The sequence below is a fragment of the Gnatocerus cornutus genome, chromosome 6 (genome assembly GCF_029298725.1).
Source record: "Gnatocerus cornutus isolate USDA-ARS CGAHR chromosome 6, icGnaCorn1.1, whole genome shotgun sequence".
In the NCBI taxonomy this organism is placed as follows: domain Eukaryota; kingdom Metazoa; phylum Arthropoda; class Insecta; order Coleoptera; family Tenebrionidae; genus Gnatocerus; species Gnatocerus cornutus.
This window is the reverse complement of record NC_142238.1, coordinates 11,547,724-11,566,978: the sequence shown is the minus strand read 5'-3', so window position 1 is coordinate 11,566,978 and position 19,255 is coordinate 11,547,724. Positions and strand designations below refer to the sequence as shown.

Here is a 19,255-nt window from a genome sequence, read left to right as displayed (position 1 = left end):
TAAATGTCTAATTTCAAATTTCATAGCGGGAAATTTAAAATGATATTGCATTGCAACTTATGCTTGTGAAAGGAGAGGGTTAAAAACAACATACAGAGATCTTCATAGTTGTATTTAAGTGTTTAGATAAAGAATAAAGTACATTAACTTGAGGTGCACAGGTACTAGATCTATAATAAGGCTATTTTATTAATTACCTCGCGACTGCAACTGTCCTGAGCAGGTTTTTAGAAAAACTCAAGCTAATTAAAATAAATCGTCACACTTTACAAGAAGGACATTAAATTGACTTGGTTACTCACACCTCATCAGCAATATTTGTAAAAAAGTTCGTTTCACTACATCCTCATTGTAAAGTTTAAAAGTGAGACGAAATAAGTTGTGCAACGTATATGAAAAATAGTAGCAGTTCTAAGAATATTGTCCAGGTTATTTCATATTTACATAATTAACTAATGAACGATTTGTAAACGTACATTTGGCGTATTGGCCTATTTTCGCACATTCAATTACTAAAACCACAAAATACTGTCTCTTAAACATCACACAGTTTTGAAAACTGACAAATTATAAAACGTAATTTAAAAGAAATTAGTTATAACATCGACGATAAAAAATTAATAAAACTATATAACATTGTAAACATGTGTATATACATACTTTTTTGTGCGCCTACTGTTATAAGTACAAACAAAACTGTAAAAAAACCTAAAGTTTCTTGTCCGCTGCGACGAACAAGAACAGTGAAGCATCCCCTCACGACATTCACAGCACTATTGGACAAGAATTCTGTTAGTACTTAGCCCTCTGTTCTATTTAACGATTTTGCGAAAAGGTTAGAAAAATAACTTTGAGTTTTACAACGGCGCAGCAATGAACTTTTGTAATAATCTACAAAACCGATTCGATTTGCTTAATTTCCCTTTCTCCGGGACTAGAGGCAGTTTCCACAATTTTCGGGATTGGTACACCGCTGTCAAGTTCACCTTTATGGCCTGATCCCATTGTTATACCAGGATCATCTTCTTCTTCATCTTCGTCGATCGGAGTAAGAGCATCTCCTTCTCCCATTGGTTGTTCTTCGGCTTCTGAACGTTTCAGACATGGTGCAATAAAGCTCGTTACGGCAGATATCGCAAAAAATCCTCCAGCTACAAAAAATGGGATGTCGAACGTTTTCGTAGCGTCATATATGGCACCGGCTAATGGAGAACCTACTATGGCGGCAGCACCACGGAATAAGATGAGCAAGCCGAATGCGTTCGTTAGCTTATCTAAGCCTAACAGGTCGACTAAGATAATTGAAGTTAATGAAATATATCCGGCTGAAACCAAATTTTAGTGTTAGACAGGTTATTGTCATTTCGTTGCTACTTACAAATTGCTATCCCAAAGAAAACTGCCATTGCAATATAAGCACCATAAGAGTGACAGAACGGCGTTAATGCCACTGCCACTGCGGAAATTACAAGACAAACATTATTTACAAAAAGCGCGTTCACAGAAGGAAAGTCGGCAAAATATCCACAGGCAAGACGACCGAATGTGTTCGTAATACCGATGATGGACAACAAAAAGGACGCTTTCTCTTGCTCAATACCCTAAAAATAAACAGATAGAATTTTCCTTATTTCTGCTTCTTAAACTTACATCTTTAACCGCGCAATCTACAAGATACACAAATGGCACATACAGTCCTGCCATACCAAATAAATTCGATATTCCTATAAGGACGAAGACTGGATCCTTTAATAAGCTCATATCCATCATCTGTGCTAAGGCTGACGTGAAACTTTCAGGCAGTACAAGGCAAGGACAAAGATCACCAGCTGAAAACATCTCATGGTTATTTAGAAGACAAACAAGACAATACTTACGAGATCCTTCCGATTCCAAACCCTTGGCTTTTGGAATGCTCATGATACTTTGCCTATAATTTGTTAATGATTTTTGCGATTGGTGAAACTCTGGAAGATTGACGATAGATCCCGAATAAAAAATGTCTTTTCGAGACAACGGTCTGACCATGTTGCCTCTACTCTTCTCCCGCGGTAACGACAACTTCGAAGTGCATGCCAAACTCTCCACGTCCACCTAGAAAAAATAAAATACGTTGAAAACATATTTGATATTCAAACAGGCAGTTCAGAAATGTTTCAAGAGCACGCGGATGCAGTTCGGTTGGAAAAACTCCAAATTGCGAAATCGTTGCTATTTTTATGTCAAGAAACAATGTTTCATCAGGTGTTTTTTCACCCACCTTTCCGAATAGTAAAAATATTCATGAAACTAACTGGAAAATACATTCTGAGGTGGACAATTATCTCGATATGTAACCGAGTTGCTTCCGCTTTTTCATACACGTGTCTTTAAATTTTTTCTGGTAATATGAAACCCACAGCGCCAACACTATTAGGTTTTCCTTTTAAAATAGAAACTAATCAATGAATACCTAGTTTTGACGCAAATGGGTAATTAGTTAACAAAGTGCAGCGTATTCGTGTAGGAAAAATGAAAAGTATTCTGATTATAATGATGGGGATAACAATTAACGAAACTGTTTTTAAAGTAAATGTAAATGTTTAAAAGGCAGATTTTCTTTAATTAATTTTTATTTGTACTTTTATTTTTGACGTCACGTTAAAAATAAAAATTCAAGTTGATAAAAGTTTTATCAATATCAGTTCATTAACACATTTAACACTAATTTTGTTTAATTTATTTTATATTTTTTATATAGAGAAATGTACTAAGTAGTGAAAAAAGAGCTGGATTTGATTAAAACGATTGCTTTTTATAAGTAGGTCATAATTACATGCAAGACATTAAGTTAAAAAACTAGTTCCAACATATCCCAACCCAAATCCAGTAACCTTGGACCACATTTGGATGCAGAAATCAGCATTTGCTCACTTTTTAGCATCCTCTTTATAATGATAGAACCTTCCATTAGTGTTATTTATGTTCCAGTTAGTATGATTATTATATTTTAAAAACTATAGCATCAACATGGCTGGAAAAAACCGAAAAAGTCCAATGTTTCGTTTTTTTTTTCATTCGTTATTCTAATTGTCGCATAATTGTTAAACTTTATACTCACTTCGCTGTTGTTGTTCCTGCTAATAAACGATGAATTGGAGTTATTCCTCAGCCTCCTCATATCACCGTTCGAGCTCAACGTGGCTCTCGAAGACGACTTGATTGGCCCTAATGTCGGCTTAAATTTCTCTCCCACTGAAGTTTTCCTAATTCTATCAAAAGTAGGAACGGATCCGTTCTTTGGTAAACCCTGGACGTGTGTGGTAAAAGCTGGTTGACTGGCATTTCTATGTATTTTCGAAGTGGCGTTTGCAAAATCCGAAGGCGTCGAAATTGGTGCTGCTGGTGCCTCTTTACTCGCTCCAAGTTCTTTCTTTTTTCCATCTTGTTTAAGTTCATCTAAACGAGGATTTTTGATTTGTGTTCGAATTTCCCCTGAGCTTTCCCCGGGACTAGGTGAACCCGAACTTCCGCTCTGTTCTTGTATTTTAACTTCGGCGATGGTTGGTAACGTTGGTACAGTGGGTATGGGTGTTATCGGAGTTCCTGGCGCTAACTGGTCCAGGTTAAGACTAGAATGCACTCCTGGGTCTATGTTGAGGGGTTGTTTCTGTCGTTTTTCCATGGTACCGTCTGGTAGTTGTACCATGAAGTATGAGCCGCCTATGCTTCCTCTCTCCATTTGGATTCTTCGCTCTTCCGCCATCCGCTGGAGGAGATTCTGCGAATTGGACTCTTTGGGGTATTCTAATGGACGCATCAATGCACCAAATATGACGCAGTTCAGGATCAACCCTGCTAAGATCAAATTTGATCCCCTCCATCCATACTCGTCTAGTAAAAGCGTTGCCAGAGGGGCAAAAGCGAAAGTGCCCACTCCGGAACCGCACACAGCAATCCCAGTCGCTAGAGATCTCTTGGTCTCAAAGTAATACCCCACACACACTACTGCCGGTAAATAAATTAAACCGAATCCTATCCCACCCACGAAACCATAAATTAACATCAACCAGTTCACTGTTGGACAAAATATTGACAAGAAAAACGCCGTTGTCGAGATCAAACTTCCGGCAATACACACAGCACGACATCCGAATTTGTTGGTAAGAGCGCTCACAAGAGGACCGACACTAAGGTACATCCCTGATAACAACGAACCGACCCATGCGGTCTTTCCTTTCGTTTCACCATAGTAATCAACCATTTGACTTAAAAATATGCCAAAAGTATAGGCTATGCCGTCCACTATCATATTACACATAAAAGACGCGAACACCACGACCCATCCGTAGCCTCCATCAGGCGGGGGAGGCAAGTCGTGGTAGTCACAGTAGGATAGTCCATCGTCGTCGGCCTCTTCTTGCTCTGCTGTCAAACGGGCCGCTTCTTCACATGCCACTTCACTGTCAGTCTGAAAAGATACAAAAACAACACATGAGAAAAGTTCTACACGCAAATAAAAATTTATCAAAACATAAATTGTAATACCAATTCATAAGCTGTGGGAAAGTTAGCCTTCCGGTTTCATTTGGCTGTAACAAATCTCGACAGATAACTAAACGGAATAGAAATAAACAATCTGACGTGAGTAACCCTGTACTGTAATAGATCTACCAGAGCGTTGCCAAGACCAGGATGGAAAGTTTTAAATGTGAACGACAGTTCCTCAAAACTGATGTTTACAATTTCCACCGCTTCCAAGGACAATAGTGATTACACAAAATTTGGTTTATTTGAGAAATCTTCGATAAATTATCTCGAGGTTGAACGAACTAAACCCCCTTACACCATTAATGCACTTGTATTAGATAAACAAACGTGAAGTATACATTGTGCTTTTACAGAAAGTCCTAATTGAATTAGAATATTTGAGGAATTCATTCTTGCATTTAATAAAAAATAAATATACGTAAAAAAGTGAAATTTTGCGACAGTCTCGGCCTTGGAACTTCAAGTTCAGTCCGTCTGTCTATTTTTGCTTTACAAAATTAATACACATCCGAGCGTTTAAATTATACAAGTGGAAAATTTTGATGACTTGTCTACGTTAATGTTTTCATTGCTGTTAGCCACAGATACAAATAGATCGCCCCAGATCCTATAATATCATTAAAAACTCCACCGCATTGTAAAGTGTCTAGAAAATTAGATCCATCACAAACATTGCCCCCCGGAGTTTACGGTTTTTCAGAACTGCAAATAACCGACACATGGAGACAGCACGTGATTTCTCTGAAACGCGATTTTACTAAACGATTTTTTCCTTTGTCCAGAATGAGCCAGTTTTAATTTAAATTATGCATATATGGACCCAATCCAAGGTTGCTTTTCTGCCGGGTCTTGTTGTTTACTATCGATTTTGGTCAAGATGGCGGAATAACATCTGGATCTTGATATTTCTGTTTGTTTATGGTTCAACCATCTACTTGTGGAAGTAGTCGATCGGTTACCACACAAATAAAAACAACTTTTAGAATGTTTCTTGATGAAAAACAATGTTCAGGGAGGGAATTGTGAAACAAATAGATAATTTGGATTGCGAAAGCACGGCTAATTGGCAGCTAATGCGTTTACAATGGTTCTAATGGCTTCCAGGGGCAAATTTACCGGATTGTTTAACAAACCCCTTCGTTCTACATTGAATTGGGTATTGTTTTGCCGTGTGCTTTCAGAAAGTTATAAAGCCCGTGAAATATTATAAATTGGCAGATTTGAAGTTGCAGCACAACGTGATGAGAATTATGAAAATTTATCTTCTTGTATTCCATATTCGTTTGTAACTGCTTTATGATTCATTTTCCGCATTCTTGCAGATGGAAAAATTAATTGAAAAAAACATATTTCCACAAGAAACAACCGTTTGGAATTTTTCACAAACAGGTTTTAATTAAATAGGTCCACCAATTTATTTGGCGCCTTTTTATATCCTTTTTATCTGCTAATAAACAAATTCCAGTCGTAAAAACCGGCGGAATGTTGGTAACTTTGGATCTCAAACCTAGGAATTGATGTATAACAGTGCTACCAACGTGTAGAAAAAAATCAAGGCCTACTACACGCGGTTTTTTCCGTACGCTATGAATATTAATCACCTGCCTACCAGTGACAACAAATTACCAACTTATGCAATTCTGCACGAGGCAGAAAGAAGACACTGCAAGCTTTCTTCACTTCATAAAAGTCAAGGTCTTACGATTACTTAAAAATCTCCTTACTATGAAGAAACAAGAGTGCTTCCATTCATGACACAACGAGGATAATGAAAAGTATGCCTCGCAATTACGTTGACAGGGACAACAAGAATGTTGATCGCAAAATATCTTCGCTTGGAGCAAATTGACATCTCAAACAAACCAGCGTTCAACGCGATCCCATCACATTAAAACTCACTTTATTAACTTTTATTATTCTCGTTGAGAAGTGAGTGTCGTTAATCATTTCTTCTAGAAAATTGTTAGTTGGAGATGATTAAATTGGGTTTCATCGAACTGGCATTAAATGGCATTTCCTGTCGTGGGAAAAACTAAGTTTGACTTTAAAATTGAATTAATTCCGTGGTGTTGATCACAATGATCCAACCGGCCGTATTTCCGGTTGTATTCGATGACAAACTTTTACTCTGCCCTTAACTTTCGACGGTAATTATAGTTTAATCTAGTCCAAGCATTTCCATTACGTCGCCCCATTAGAAACAATTGCGTCAAATGGAAGTAATAAAGAAGCGATTGAAAGCCATTATTTTTATGTATCAACAACCATCTAACGAACACTCTACAAATCGGTGTAGCGATCTCCATGTGTAATAAATGAGGTGGGAGGACGCTGGAGCAAACAGGCCAAGGTTTCAGTGAATTTCAAATGCTAAACTTGTACTAGAAAGTGAATGTGATTGAATTATTAACGTGCGCTGAGATTTTTCTCGATTTTCCAGCTATTTGCTTGGTGCTGGTCTATCCCTGATGGAACATTTCGTGAACTCATTCGATTCAAGGTTCAAAAACCATTCATGCGAGAAATTATTTAAGTACTGTCAAATCTGGATGTTTTATGCTAAGAGCAAATATTTTTTACTGTAATTATGAAATGGGGCAAAATATTTGTTCAGGTTAATTTATGAAGCGGCAACGTTGTGAAACTGACTAATTAGAAGAGCGGAAAGTCAATACACATTTTTTAGACGAAAGTTCGATAACAGGGTGAGCGAAATATTTGTACGAAATTTTTAATTTAGAACTGGTTAGTTAATGACTTTATTATTGTTTGATCCTCCAGAAGAAAATATAAATGTTTAGTCATTCCTCTTACACCCAACCAAAAATATTTCCGTCCTGTTTGATTACACTTTCCTGACAACGAGTCACTTCCTCTTGGATCGCATCCAAATTTCATTGCAAACAACAAAGAGCAACCAAATACGAACATAAACTCCAAAAATACATTTTCGTCTACTCATCCTTAAAATAATGCGAAATTCTTGCCCACATTGTACTTTTCCATTGACCTAAACCGAACGTTGGTCCCGTAACCTTAAAATTGGACGCTTATATTTAGGCCCAAGTTATTTTACTCCTGAACGGACATTAAACCTGTTGTTTTATTATCATGGATACTCCACATTTTCTCTTCTTCATTAAAAATAAACCGTTGTACCATGAGTGCCAGGTCGAGGATAACCCGGTTATGTGAAGCAAGAATCAAAATTTTATTAAGCTGATAACGTGATGATCATAAAATTGTAATTTACAGTCTATTTTCATCAACTGCAATAATTTGCAAATGACATAAAGTACACATGTGTGCTCAACTTAAACATGGTTATTAATAGATTGTTTATACCACCTGAAATTTCAAGAGATTTAACTTTTAATTTAACTAAAACATGGATCAACACAATTCAATGAGATGGACGAAATAAGAATTGGCAATGCTAGTTTTAACTGTAATAAATGCATTTGTTGCTTTGGATTTGAGTAAAATCCATTATTTAATTAAACGGCGGTTTGTTCTGTTTCTATATCATAAGAGGTGGTTGCTCGATAAAAATTATAATAAAAGTTCAGGGTCGACTTGCAACTCAAACATTTAGAAAAAGGCTTGATTTCTGAAAATAAAATGTAACTGAATCCATTCTGTTCTAATTTTTTTCCGTACCTAATTTAATGGTTTCAAGTGCAATCTAAATCCGTACAATAAGTGACGTAACTTTATCAGTCTATTTCCTAAGCGTCGATTATAATTAATGATCAAAATCAGTTCCAATAAAATGCGAAAAAAGTTTTGGTCATGATTTTCTATTTGTTGCACGCAAAAAAACTTCCAATACAGTATTGTTTGTACTTTGTACTTTTAATTTCAATACAAAACTTACCATTTTGGTAGTGCCAGCAAATAATACCAAAGAACTCACTTACGATTACCTACTTTGGTCATCGTATTTTTTAGCTAAAGTATTTACCTCTTTGTTATCACATATAGAGATAATCGAAATCGTTTATTTCCTAAAGAGAACTTACTTTTATCTTCGAGTGCGGTACAAAGTTTTAATTAAAGTATCTAATGACACGTTGAAGCGATATAATATGGAGGCTGGTCTTTATATCTAAGACTGAAAAAGTCAATGTTCAGGAAGCTTTGAAATTGGGAAAGTGTTGGTAGTTGTTTGTTTGACAGGAGATTGATAACATAGCTGTGATTACGTGAAAAATGCACGAGTTGTTTAAAACTTCCTATAACAATGTCAGAAGTGTATATTGTAATCAATTTCAGATTATAAGATAACGAACTCTCATTAAAAGACACCGCTCCTAACTTAATATTTCTTTGATTTTTCAAGATGTTATCTTTAAAGTATCATCAAATACACAATGTAGTATAAAAAATTTTTCATCAAGGACTTAATAATATCGTATGTATTTGTATTTTCCTAATTTTGTTCTCGGCGAAGACGTAGTGATAACATCAGTTCAAAACAATTTTTTATGACCACAAACAAATTTTATTTGATTTCATAGTCATAATATTTTTCATAAACTAATTTTAAATTTGGAAAAATAAAAACATGTTTTCAAATAACCTATCATATGATCTAACAAAGTTGACATTGTCAGTTGTTGGTTGCGACCAATGAATTTGTTGGCATGTTTTGGATAGACGGCAAGACAAATTTCGAGTCTGGCTTAACTAAATTTAACGCTTTACGTCTTAAACTTCAGATTCTGCACTGTTACTGCAATCTGTGTATGTTGAAACTTGAAATTAAATTTGAAAACTCCAAACCAGCCACTCAGAGAAAAACTTTTAGTTCAGTACTGACCATTTTGCGACTGCAGCACAGCACTTTTGGAATGATCACTCTGTACTTGATTTAATTTGCCTGTCGAACTTGTCAACGTTAAATGGTTAAATAAATATCTTATCTTATCTTAACCGACCATGTTTGAAATTTTGAACAAAGAATGAATTAAACGTGTAGTATAAGAAACTGTTTACAAATAAACTCGGCTAAATAGAAAAAAATATATTAAGTGAACCATGTGTTAAATAATAATGATTGGTTTAAAAGGAGCAGTAATTAGTTGAACTCGAAGAAAACCGGATAAATCTGGACTAAATCAAACAAACTAGGTTTAATTACCCATCGGAATCTTTCGATTGTGCCATTTTGACATCTTTTGTGATGTAAACGTTTAGTATTTATTATACGAAACAGATTTAATTAACAGTTTAGTCTTTTAAAGTCGAAACTGGATTCACTTAACTTGTCTCACCTCATTTGGTGATTTTAGTTGAGCTCATCTCAAAACGCTTCAGTTCTAATTTCAGGTGTTTGTAGGTATTTACCGTTCCATCTTTTCAGCGAAAGCATTTAATCGTACCCTTATCGTGTAATAATAGATTTATTTACCCTCTAAACAGCTCTAGATTAAAATCGGAGCAGCTCGTGCTCAACAAGTTAGCGTTCAATTGGATTCATTATCGGCGTTGGTATTTTTAAAGATGGTTTGTTGAATTATATAAGATTGTAGTTTATATTATACCGCGTCCTTGAGGCGTGAAACCATTGCATTTTAAATTTTAATCGGCTCGTGGTGTCATATTTCCATATAAAAATGCAGCTTGCACTTAACTGTTTTGCTTACGAAATCATGAATTAAACTGTTGCTATACGAAATAGATAATTCCAAAACAAGAAACCGCTGGATGTTACCTGTATCATCTGGATAAAAGTAATTATGACAGTAACAAAGCGTCTCTGCCTCTTTGCTTAATCAAATTTAATTTGAAAACAGGATCGATCGATCTAAGAATAGCAAGACTTAGTTACCAAAGTACCGGGCCAACTATATGCGTAGAAAGTGTGGTTTCATTTCATCAAAATATGCACAGTATGGTACGAAAATCGATAAAATCTCTTATGGAAGTGAAAGCGGGCAAACAGAATTACGAACTGTTATTATGATATTACAAATGTCACCAATTAAGTAGGTGCCGCAAAAATGCGATCATTTTTTGATCGTAAAATTCTTGTTTGTTGGACTAGATTTATATCATAATGTTAGATGTGTTGCAATTCACCTTCGTTTTCACATAAACTTTTATCGGCAGACATTATTACATATTTTTATTAAAAGATAACTGAAGCGCTAAATGTGGCGAGTTGTGCTAAGATATTTTTTTGGCCGACACTAATGACAATGACTGACGACAATGATTGAAAAACTGAAAATCCAGACCAACTGACTTATCGCTCAGCTTCACAATTTTGAAGCCGTTTTTGAGTTTGAGAACTCGGACCATCATTTGCCACGAAAAAAATAGAGTTGTCGTGACTTTGCGATATCAAATTAATTTCTTAGATAATACAAAATGCTGTTGACATAAATATTATTCGAGTTGTCGAGATTCCACTGAACATTTATTCTTTATTTTTAGAATATTTCTTTTCAATTGACCTACTCCAAATGCGAACTAGCAATGCATTCGAGAATTTGCTCGTTCTGGCCAAAAAAATGTATTATCGTTGAGTGACGGACCAAAGATATTTTTACACATTCCTTTCCTCAATTTATTCTTAAAATACTGACCAAAAACCGGATTTTCAGAACGGTTAGTGACATTTGTTTAAAAAAAATGTTCATATTTATTCCTCAGAACAACCGGGATTAAAAACGACCAACCCTTAAACACACCTGTAGAGCTATAAATTAGAGTTAGAATCCGATTCTTATAGTATATTTTCCATTTCAACCTGCATAAATAAGTTTGACATTAAAAGCACACATGAAAAACGTGGAGATTGGTCTTGTATAATTTATTAATTTCGTATCGAATTGGTTATTATTGATAGCCGAAGCAAATACAAGTAAAACTTGTCTATTTATATAGAAATACATGCGTAAATTTTTTTACATACATTATTCAGTATTTACCATTTGGCTCAGCCTGACAATTCTCATTATAATTTCACCGCATATTTTCGTAAGTCGTACCAAAACAAAAACGGTTTTGTTGCCGAACAAACATTCCAACGTTCGCGACTTTTCCCCCGCAAGTCAAAGCAAACATTCAAATTATTTCGTTTGTTGCAAACATCTAGTTTTATTAACTGAATTGAAAGTGACACCATTTTAATTAATTTGTAAGTAAACAGAAAGAGGACATTCATTAACATTTAGAAATACAACACCGGCTTCAGCGTGGGCGTCTCCGCGGTATTTTCGTACTTGGATTCTGATGGAAACTACGTAAGGTGGGTCTCAAAAGTGACAATGTTCAGATGCAAAAACCAAAAACTTCCTGACAAGGTCACAATTACCACAAATAAACATTTTGCACAACCAAATGGAATGTCGATTAATACCACGTCGCGTTGGTTAAATAAGTGATATTCGCATACCCTACTAATTTTCCTGCTTCTTGGCTGTTTTGCCGTTTTGGTCAAATCCGAAGAAGACATCGCCACAGTTTGAAAAGGGCGCGCGACGCACCAGCGTCTCTTTCTCACTACGATGGATCACACTGTACAAAGTGCACTCACTCACTCACTGAGGACACTACGTTATTCCGTCGAAGGGGTTCCAACACCCCAATCACCTTCATATGCTCCCATGACGGACAAATCCACGTGGTACGGTCTTGTAGTGAAGCTTCCAACTGCTCGTGAAAGCGCTCGAGTTTGTAGTAAATATAAATTCACTAGATATAATTATAACGTCACCGTTGATGGCGGCCGAAATGGGCGCCCATTTCGATGAAGTCGTCGGCACTGCTAATTTCAAACTCTTTGGCACGCAATCGATAACGGAAAGGGGTGCTGAATGACCCCCTGCGATGTCGTAAAGGGTGCTTATTGGGGATTTCCAGAGAGATCGGGTTTGCATGCAAAATTTTATATACAGAGGGACCCATAAAGGACTGGCCATTGGTCGATCGATATGTTGAAACAAGTCGCTATTTTCCTATCGCCATAACACTTCAAATTCTTTTGAATAAAGACTATGATATTTCATATTTTGTCATCAATTTTCCTACACAGGAAGATATTTTCCAAGTATTTTTGTCTTTTCAAAGATTTCAAAAATAACCAAAAAGACTTTTTAATTGGGAGTTTTTGACGAATCAGATTCAATGAAAACCATAACTTATTTTCAATAAAAATGTTCGGCTAATTTTTACATAATTCTTAGGAATTTATTGTTCTATTCCTACTTAGAAAATAAAAAAATTCAGTTAGAGAATCTCAAGAGGTTCCAGATGATAAAAAATCCAGCTATAAAAAATGTTCCTAAATTCCAAATACAGTTTAGAAATTACTATCAAATACCCGAAATATTTGAACTCTTCTGATCAAAAGTATGTCTCAGCAGATTAAGGAATTAAAAATACGCTGGTATCCTTCATATTCCATTTATTTAACAGTAGTCAACAGTGCTACCAATATGAAAAAAAAAGTAACTTTGAGGTTGAAAATCAGTTCCGAAAATTTTATTTTCGATAAATGAAACCGCCAACCCACGTAAAATAAAAACTGCCGCCAACCTGTGTAAAAATGCAAAACCTCTATTAGCGCCATTTTTTCAGATCTCCACAACAGCTATAAAATGATTAAATTCGTTTATTTTGTATGAAATTCCGACTCGAAAGCCCTACGGCAGATGACATAATACTTTTAATCTGCACCGCGTAAACATTAATCATTGTGAGTTTTACGCTTATAGCGAGAAATTAATTATGTGACATCAATTCGAAGATAATTGCTTGTTATTGCTGTGAAGCTATAACATCCTTTTATCGTACCATATCAAAATGTTGCTAGAAAAGAGGATGTAAAGTAATTAATTTTATTTTCGACAAAAATATGTGTCACTAGAAGTTGGAGTTTGCATGCTTTGCCGCTGTTATTTTCTGGCGTCCACGTCTGATTAAATTTACTGCTAATTAAATTGCATTGTTACCTTTTAATAGGAAGAAATTTACCTTTAACCAGCACTGATTAAGTTTAATTTTTACCATGCCTAATTATATGAATTAATTATACGTACATACGTCTCTGGCTGTCTATTGCCAAGTCCCATCACGTGTTTAGTAAAGACAACACTTTTATCCAAGCGGTACGAATATTCCGTAAACACTGATCAGCTGATTCAAGTCTCACACAAACTTTTGTAGTTGATTGTGTTAAGAAGTACCATCGATTTCATACTAGTAAAAGAATAACTCCAAACTCAGTTTCATTAATAATCACATTAAATAAAATAATTGATAAGTTGATAACTCTAAAATATAAACAATCTTAAAATGTGTCTTGTTTACTTTTCATTCGACAATCTCGATGACATAAAAAGAAAGAATTCGGTTTTATTCCTATTGATCTTAAGGTCAATAATTCTGGGGTTAAACGGTTCATATGCCGACACTCAATTATTCATATTTTTGCGGACAAGATAACGATATCAGTAAGGAAATGTATCATTGTTTGTAAACTTTACTATAGACAAAGAAAACGAGGCACAAAGAATTGTTACAACGTCCATTATTTTTAGATTTAAAATTTCTAGGTACAACCATGTAATATAACACTCGTTATGATAACGAAGCTGCTGATTAATTCAAATTATCAGTGACAATGCAGAAAAGAATCTAAATAATTTTGGTACCCAGACCACCAAACGAAATTAAGGGTGGGATTTTGTTTCTACCTACGAAATATATCGTGGCACGATATAATTTCGTAGTTCGTTATCGTATTCGGTATTTTGTTTCTCTGCCGTAACAGATACGATGTGACGAATGACACTACATCCAGCCACGATAAATTATGCGCTGTTGCCACCTATTTTTCTCCGAAAGTGGCTAACTTAATTCTAATGTTTGACGTACGATTGACAGAAGAATTTAAAAAAATACCGTTGGAAAATTTGTAGTGTTGAAAAATGGCTCGTTTTTTCCCATATTTACAAGCAGGTGATGGTCAATACCTGAGAGAAATAAAAAGATGGCAAAGAGAAGAAAATGATCCGTTTTTGTTGCCTGATATCCGGTAATTATAAATCCTAAAAATATTTTACAAAGTTGAATTTATGAATTCATAAATACTTTTTGTAGTTTTGTTGAGATGTTTCGCCTGAATAAGGACGTGATGGCACACATTATAAATGTTCTTGAGCCTCATATGCCCGCACCCAGTCGACGTCACGGTGTGAGCCCAAAGCTGCGAATCCTAGCAGTTATCCGATTTTTTGCATGTGGCAGTTACCAGAGATGTGTAGGACAAGATGTTTTTGTTAATCTCTCACAGGCAAAAATGTCAGAGGCAATTAGCGAGGTGTCAACCTGCATTGTGAGACACCTTGGACATTATGTTAGTTTTCCCGAGCCTGAGGAGTATCTTGACTTAAAACATCGGTACAGTTGTTAAGGAGTTCTCATTACGTTTTTTTTTTTAATTTTGACTTTTATTTTGTAGACACATGCAGTTGTTCCGCATTCCTGGGGTGGTTGGGTTTGTAGATGGAACACATATTGCAGTTCACAACCCTGGAACTGAAAGGGCCCATCAGTTTTATAACAGAAAAGGGTTCTTTTCGAAGAATATACAAATAGTAAGACCCATTATGAGATTACATATCTTCTTTTGTAACTTACATTATCCTATAGATTTGTGATAGCGATTATCGCATTTTGTCCCTCAATGCTGCATTTGGTGGAGCCAGTCACGATGCTTTCGTGTGGCGCGCAAGCAATGTCGGCGAAATCCTGAGAGAGCGATTTCAAGAAGGAGACACGACTTCTTGGCTTCTGGGTATAAAATAAGTAGACATTACCAAAAATATCACTTGTAACCATTTTTCACAGGTGATTCTGGATATCCGCTCATGCCGTATTTAATAACTCCGGTAAGGAATCCAGCGGATAATTCTCCGGAGAGCAGGTTCAACGTAGCGCATCGCAGAGCCAGATGCACCGTGGAGCGGTGCATTGGAATCCTGAAGGCTCGTTTTCGTTGTCTGCAACGGGAACGGATTCTGATGTATTCCCCAGAAAAGGCTGGGACGATTATCAATGCCTGTGCCATATTGCATAATGTTATGATCCGCCACAATTTGCCCTTGCCACATGAAGATCAAATTCAACAATTGATAGATCCTGATGAAAATGAAGAAGAATTGAACGACGACGGCGTGGAGAACCTCGATTTGGCACTTCAAACCCGTGCCAGAATAATAAACAATTATTTTAATTAATATCGCTTCCTTATTTACCTGTTCGTATTTTCTCTACTGTATTTCACTTCTGCAACACTACTACTGATTTCCCCTTCGTCAATCACCATATGCACACAACCAATTTCTACCATTTTTCATTATGTCGTTTACTTTGTGCGCAAATGCAGATTTTTAAAAAGAGCACAGACGTCACGTAACATTCGTGTGTCTTTTGTGTTGCAGATGAACATAGAATTATGTTGAATAATTCAAGGTTTATCAGATCACTTTCAATTGCTTTTTTTTGCTTATAAAAGCAAGCATTTCTTTGAACAGAATTTAAGTTTAAATGACATTAAAACATTAAAAAATACAGTACAAAAAAAGAATTGTTGGTTGCTTTCTTCAGACTAATACAATTTCTCGCAACTTGCACAAGCGCAATAAAAAATCATTATTCCATCCATCACGTGTGAGGTTGCTTGTTGAAATAAAACGAAATTGTTGGTAAGTTTTTATTTTTCAACAAATTTTGTAAATATATCTAAAAACTTTTCACTAGTATTCGCTAATCTTTCAAGTGCTTCGGCTTGGCGCTCCCCTATTTTGACCAGGAGGCTGCGAAGACGGTTCGCCTCATCTTCTGCTTTTAGCAGCTTTTCACCCACGGTGTCTTCGGACTTTTGGGACCGTCTTCGTTTGGGGGCTCTCCTGGCCTCAGGACTTGCCCTACTAGTGGAAGGTAATTGAGGGAGAGGGTTTGGAAGCGGCTCTGGAGGAATCTACAAGACACGAATGTTATTGATGGAAGGAATATTTCCTATAAAACAATTATTACAGTAGGATGTTCGATGGCACAACTTGGAAGGGCGGGGGCACAGTGTTCAGAGGCAGGTTCAACAAGGATGTTCTATAATACATAGGTAAATGTGAACAAAAATTAAACTCATCTTAATTATTACATGAATCTATTTAAGTAACCTAAAATGTTATTTAAACTGAAATAGAATAATAGTTAATTGGTCCATTTGTAGAGTTTGCAAGAATGGAACTTTCATGTGAAGACTTACCTGAGAACCAAGCTCTACCGTCTCATCGCCAGCATAGTCTGGCCCCAGGATTTGCAAAATCTTCAGATCAAGTTGATTTAGCAAGACTAAATCTGGATCTTCACTGGGGCCAGCACCTCCTGTTTGCCCCTGCTTTTTCCTCAACGCCATGGCTTTTGCTTTTGTTGAAGATTTCCAGTCCCCCCAGCACTAAAATTCATACAAAATTATTATGGATTTAAGAGGTGACCATACTAACCCGTTGCCACTGCTTTTTGTCCTTCCGGACCCCGCCAGACGCATTCAGGCTTTGGGTGAGTTCTTCCCAAAGGTTGAACACTCTGACGGGGTCAGAGTCCTGATGGCGAGCGAAAGCTAGATGTTTAAGCATGAAATCTACCATCAGGCTCTTTTGCTGAGGCAGTGGCTTTCCGGCACGTTGTTTTCCTTTACCTTTTTCCATCTAAATTAACATTACAAACATTGTAGAATTGTTGATATGTTGTAATTTTATACGATTTTTACCTATATTTGTTTTTAATTACAATTACCTTGATGGGTCTTTGTGTGGGCGAAGTGGCGGCAAAACTGGTTGATGAAACTCCCACAATGCACAAACGACGCTAAAAAGACCGCGCTCTGTCAAGATGGGGGTTAAAAACCCCAAACATTTCGCGCGCCCGCGAAATTCGACATCTGCAATGCACACGATAAAAACTCGTAGCTCACATCGTGGCTCGTATCGTTGAGCCACGATAAAATCGAGAACCAAAATACCGATTACGATATTTTTGGTGTTGCCATAGAAACATCGTATCGTCTTCGTATCGTAGTAGAACCAAAATCCCACCCTAAAACCGAAAAGGTTGAAAAAAAGATGTTCGAGCTATTGTTTTACAAATTTTGGAAACGACGTTTTCTCTGAACACGGACCTGTAGCTTTTAAAGGTTCCTGAACTTTCGTTCCCCAAAGTTACATAACGTGACATAATGTCATGTGCGTTTTTACGTTTATTATAAATTTATTGCTATGATAAAAACAAAGAAATATAAAAAATGCTAACAATGAACCAAAGTGGTGCTGTTGAGTAGGCAACCAAATATACAATCTCTATACCATATATTATAAATGGATACCAAAATTTGAAATAAAATTAGCTCTATAACATTAAATGTAAATGTAAAGTCCGTTTTTTTTTAAACCACCAACACCGCAATCTTCCCCTGCATTACAACCGGCAACGTTGCCTAGGGAGATTTTTGGTGAGAAAATAGTTGTCAAATTTTTTACATTTCTGAAAATTAGGCAGTGTTTCCGTTAAAAACGTTTCTTTTACAGCCTGTTGGATTGCAAATCAAAGGATTTAATAGTGAAAAGGCTCGGCACAGCCTGAAAGGCCGTTTTGTGTAATTAAATTGTCAATTAGGCAACTAACCTATTTGATTTTATCACCAAAAAGTCACCATCGACGACGTTGCCGGTTGTAAAGTGGTGGGAGAGTGCGGTGTTGGTGGTTTTTTAATAAAAAAACGGACTTTATAAACAATAACAATCAATATTCATATTTTTATTTATTTTGAAATTTTCATAAACTATTTGTCAATCATTTTAACTGTGGCTATTCTCTGTGATGCCTTGTTTTTGATAATAAATAAAATACCAAATTTTTGACATTGTTCATTTAAAATACTTTTAGTTATTGCTAAATTCCTGGCATACTCGCGTGCATTTTTATTTTTATTATACATACCTACCAATTTATAATATCTCGATAATTTATTAATAATTAGATTAGTGCTCAATTAATTATTACATCTAAAAAAAACATTATCGATTTGAAATCAACCCTAATTAGAAAGTACTTGATGAACTTTCCTCCAAGAATTTGTTCCATGATTTCCACATGAAAATTACCACCGGCTGCATTACCCCAATGCACGCAACAATTGCATGCAAACATTGATCAAAGATACGCTCAAAACCTCATCATCTTTTATAAAAAAATTCCTCCCTCTTTATTGAACCGTGGCACCAAAAATCATAAAAACAACGTCATATTTCATAGCGTGCATGCCCACATTTCTCGAACAACTCACCAAAATTCCAGATGTTCTCCTTGAGTGGTATTTTTCTGGATCATCATCAGCATCTTCTCTACTCTCGCCCTGCCCCATGGCCCCGTCAGGGGGCTCATCAAAGAGGCCGCCTAGGTAAACGGTCCCCCGATTCCAGGAACGACCACACACCACCCGTTCATCCACCGCTTACCCTACCGTTACCTCGGTTACCTTGATAATGACGTAACCAGTTTAGGGGATGAAAGGGTGCCAACTTGTTTGGTTGGTACCATCGAAGCGGGATTACGAATCACTCTGGTCACTTTCGTAGGTTTTTAGGAACGTTTTGCAGTTTGGAAGCAGTTATAAACATCTTATAAACACATGGGCATTGAATTAACTGTG

The 19,255-nt window shown here is 36.2% G+C and overlaps 1 protein-coding gene across 3 annotated transcripts; it reads right to left on the bottom strand.

Annotated features, from left to right (window-relative positions):
- Nucleotides 1–95: 95 nt before the first annotated feature.
- LOC148172930 (monocarboxylate transporter 14) lies at nt 96–19,104 on the bottom strand. 3 transcript variants are annotated; one of them, XM_088040072.1, is made up of 6 exons: nt 18,890–19,104; nt 3,101–4,450; nt 1,878–2,094; nt 1,651–1,829; nt 1,379–1,601; nt 96–1,325 (listed from the first exon to the last, which is right to left on the bottom strand). In XM_088040072.1, the coding sequence occupies exons 1-6, from the start codon at nt 18,965–18,967 to the stop codon at nt 892–894; spliced, it is 2,481 nt and encodes an 826-aa protein (XP_087896198.1). In that variant the 5' UTR covers nt 18,968–19,104; the 3' UTR covers nt 96–891. The 3 variants fall into 3 exon arrangements, with proteins under 3 accessions (XP_087896198.1, XP_087896199.1, XP_087896200.1); XM_088040073.1 differs by lacking the exon at nt 18,890–19,104 and adding an exon at nt 11,936–12,102; XM_088040074.1 differs by lacking the exon at nt 18,890–19,104 and adding an exon at nt 9,353–9,426.
- Nucleotides 19,105–19,255: the final 151 nt, after the last annotated feature.

Coding starts and splice junctions, on each gene's coding strand:
- LOC148172930 (XM_088040072.1), bottom strand. CDS start 18,967: ATGGGGCAGGGCGAGAGTAGAGAAGATGCTGATGATGATCCAGAAAAA. Junction 1,830..1,877: donor TTTGGAATCGGAAGGATCTC/GTAAGTATTGTC, acceptor AGATGTTTTCAG/CTGGTGATCTTTGTCCTTGC. Junction 1,326..1,378: donor TTTCTTTGGGATAGCAATTT/GTAAGTAGCAAC, acceptor ATTTGGTTTCAG/CCGGATATATTTCATTAACT.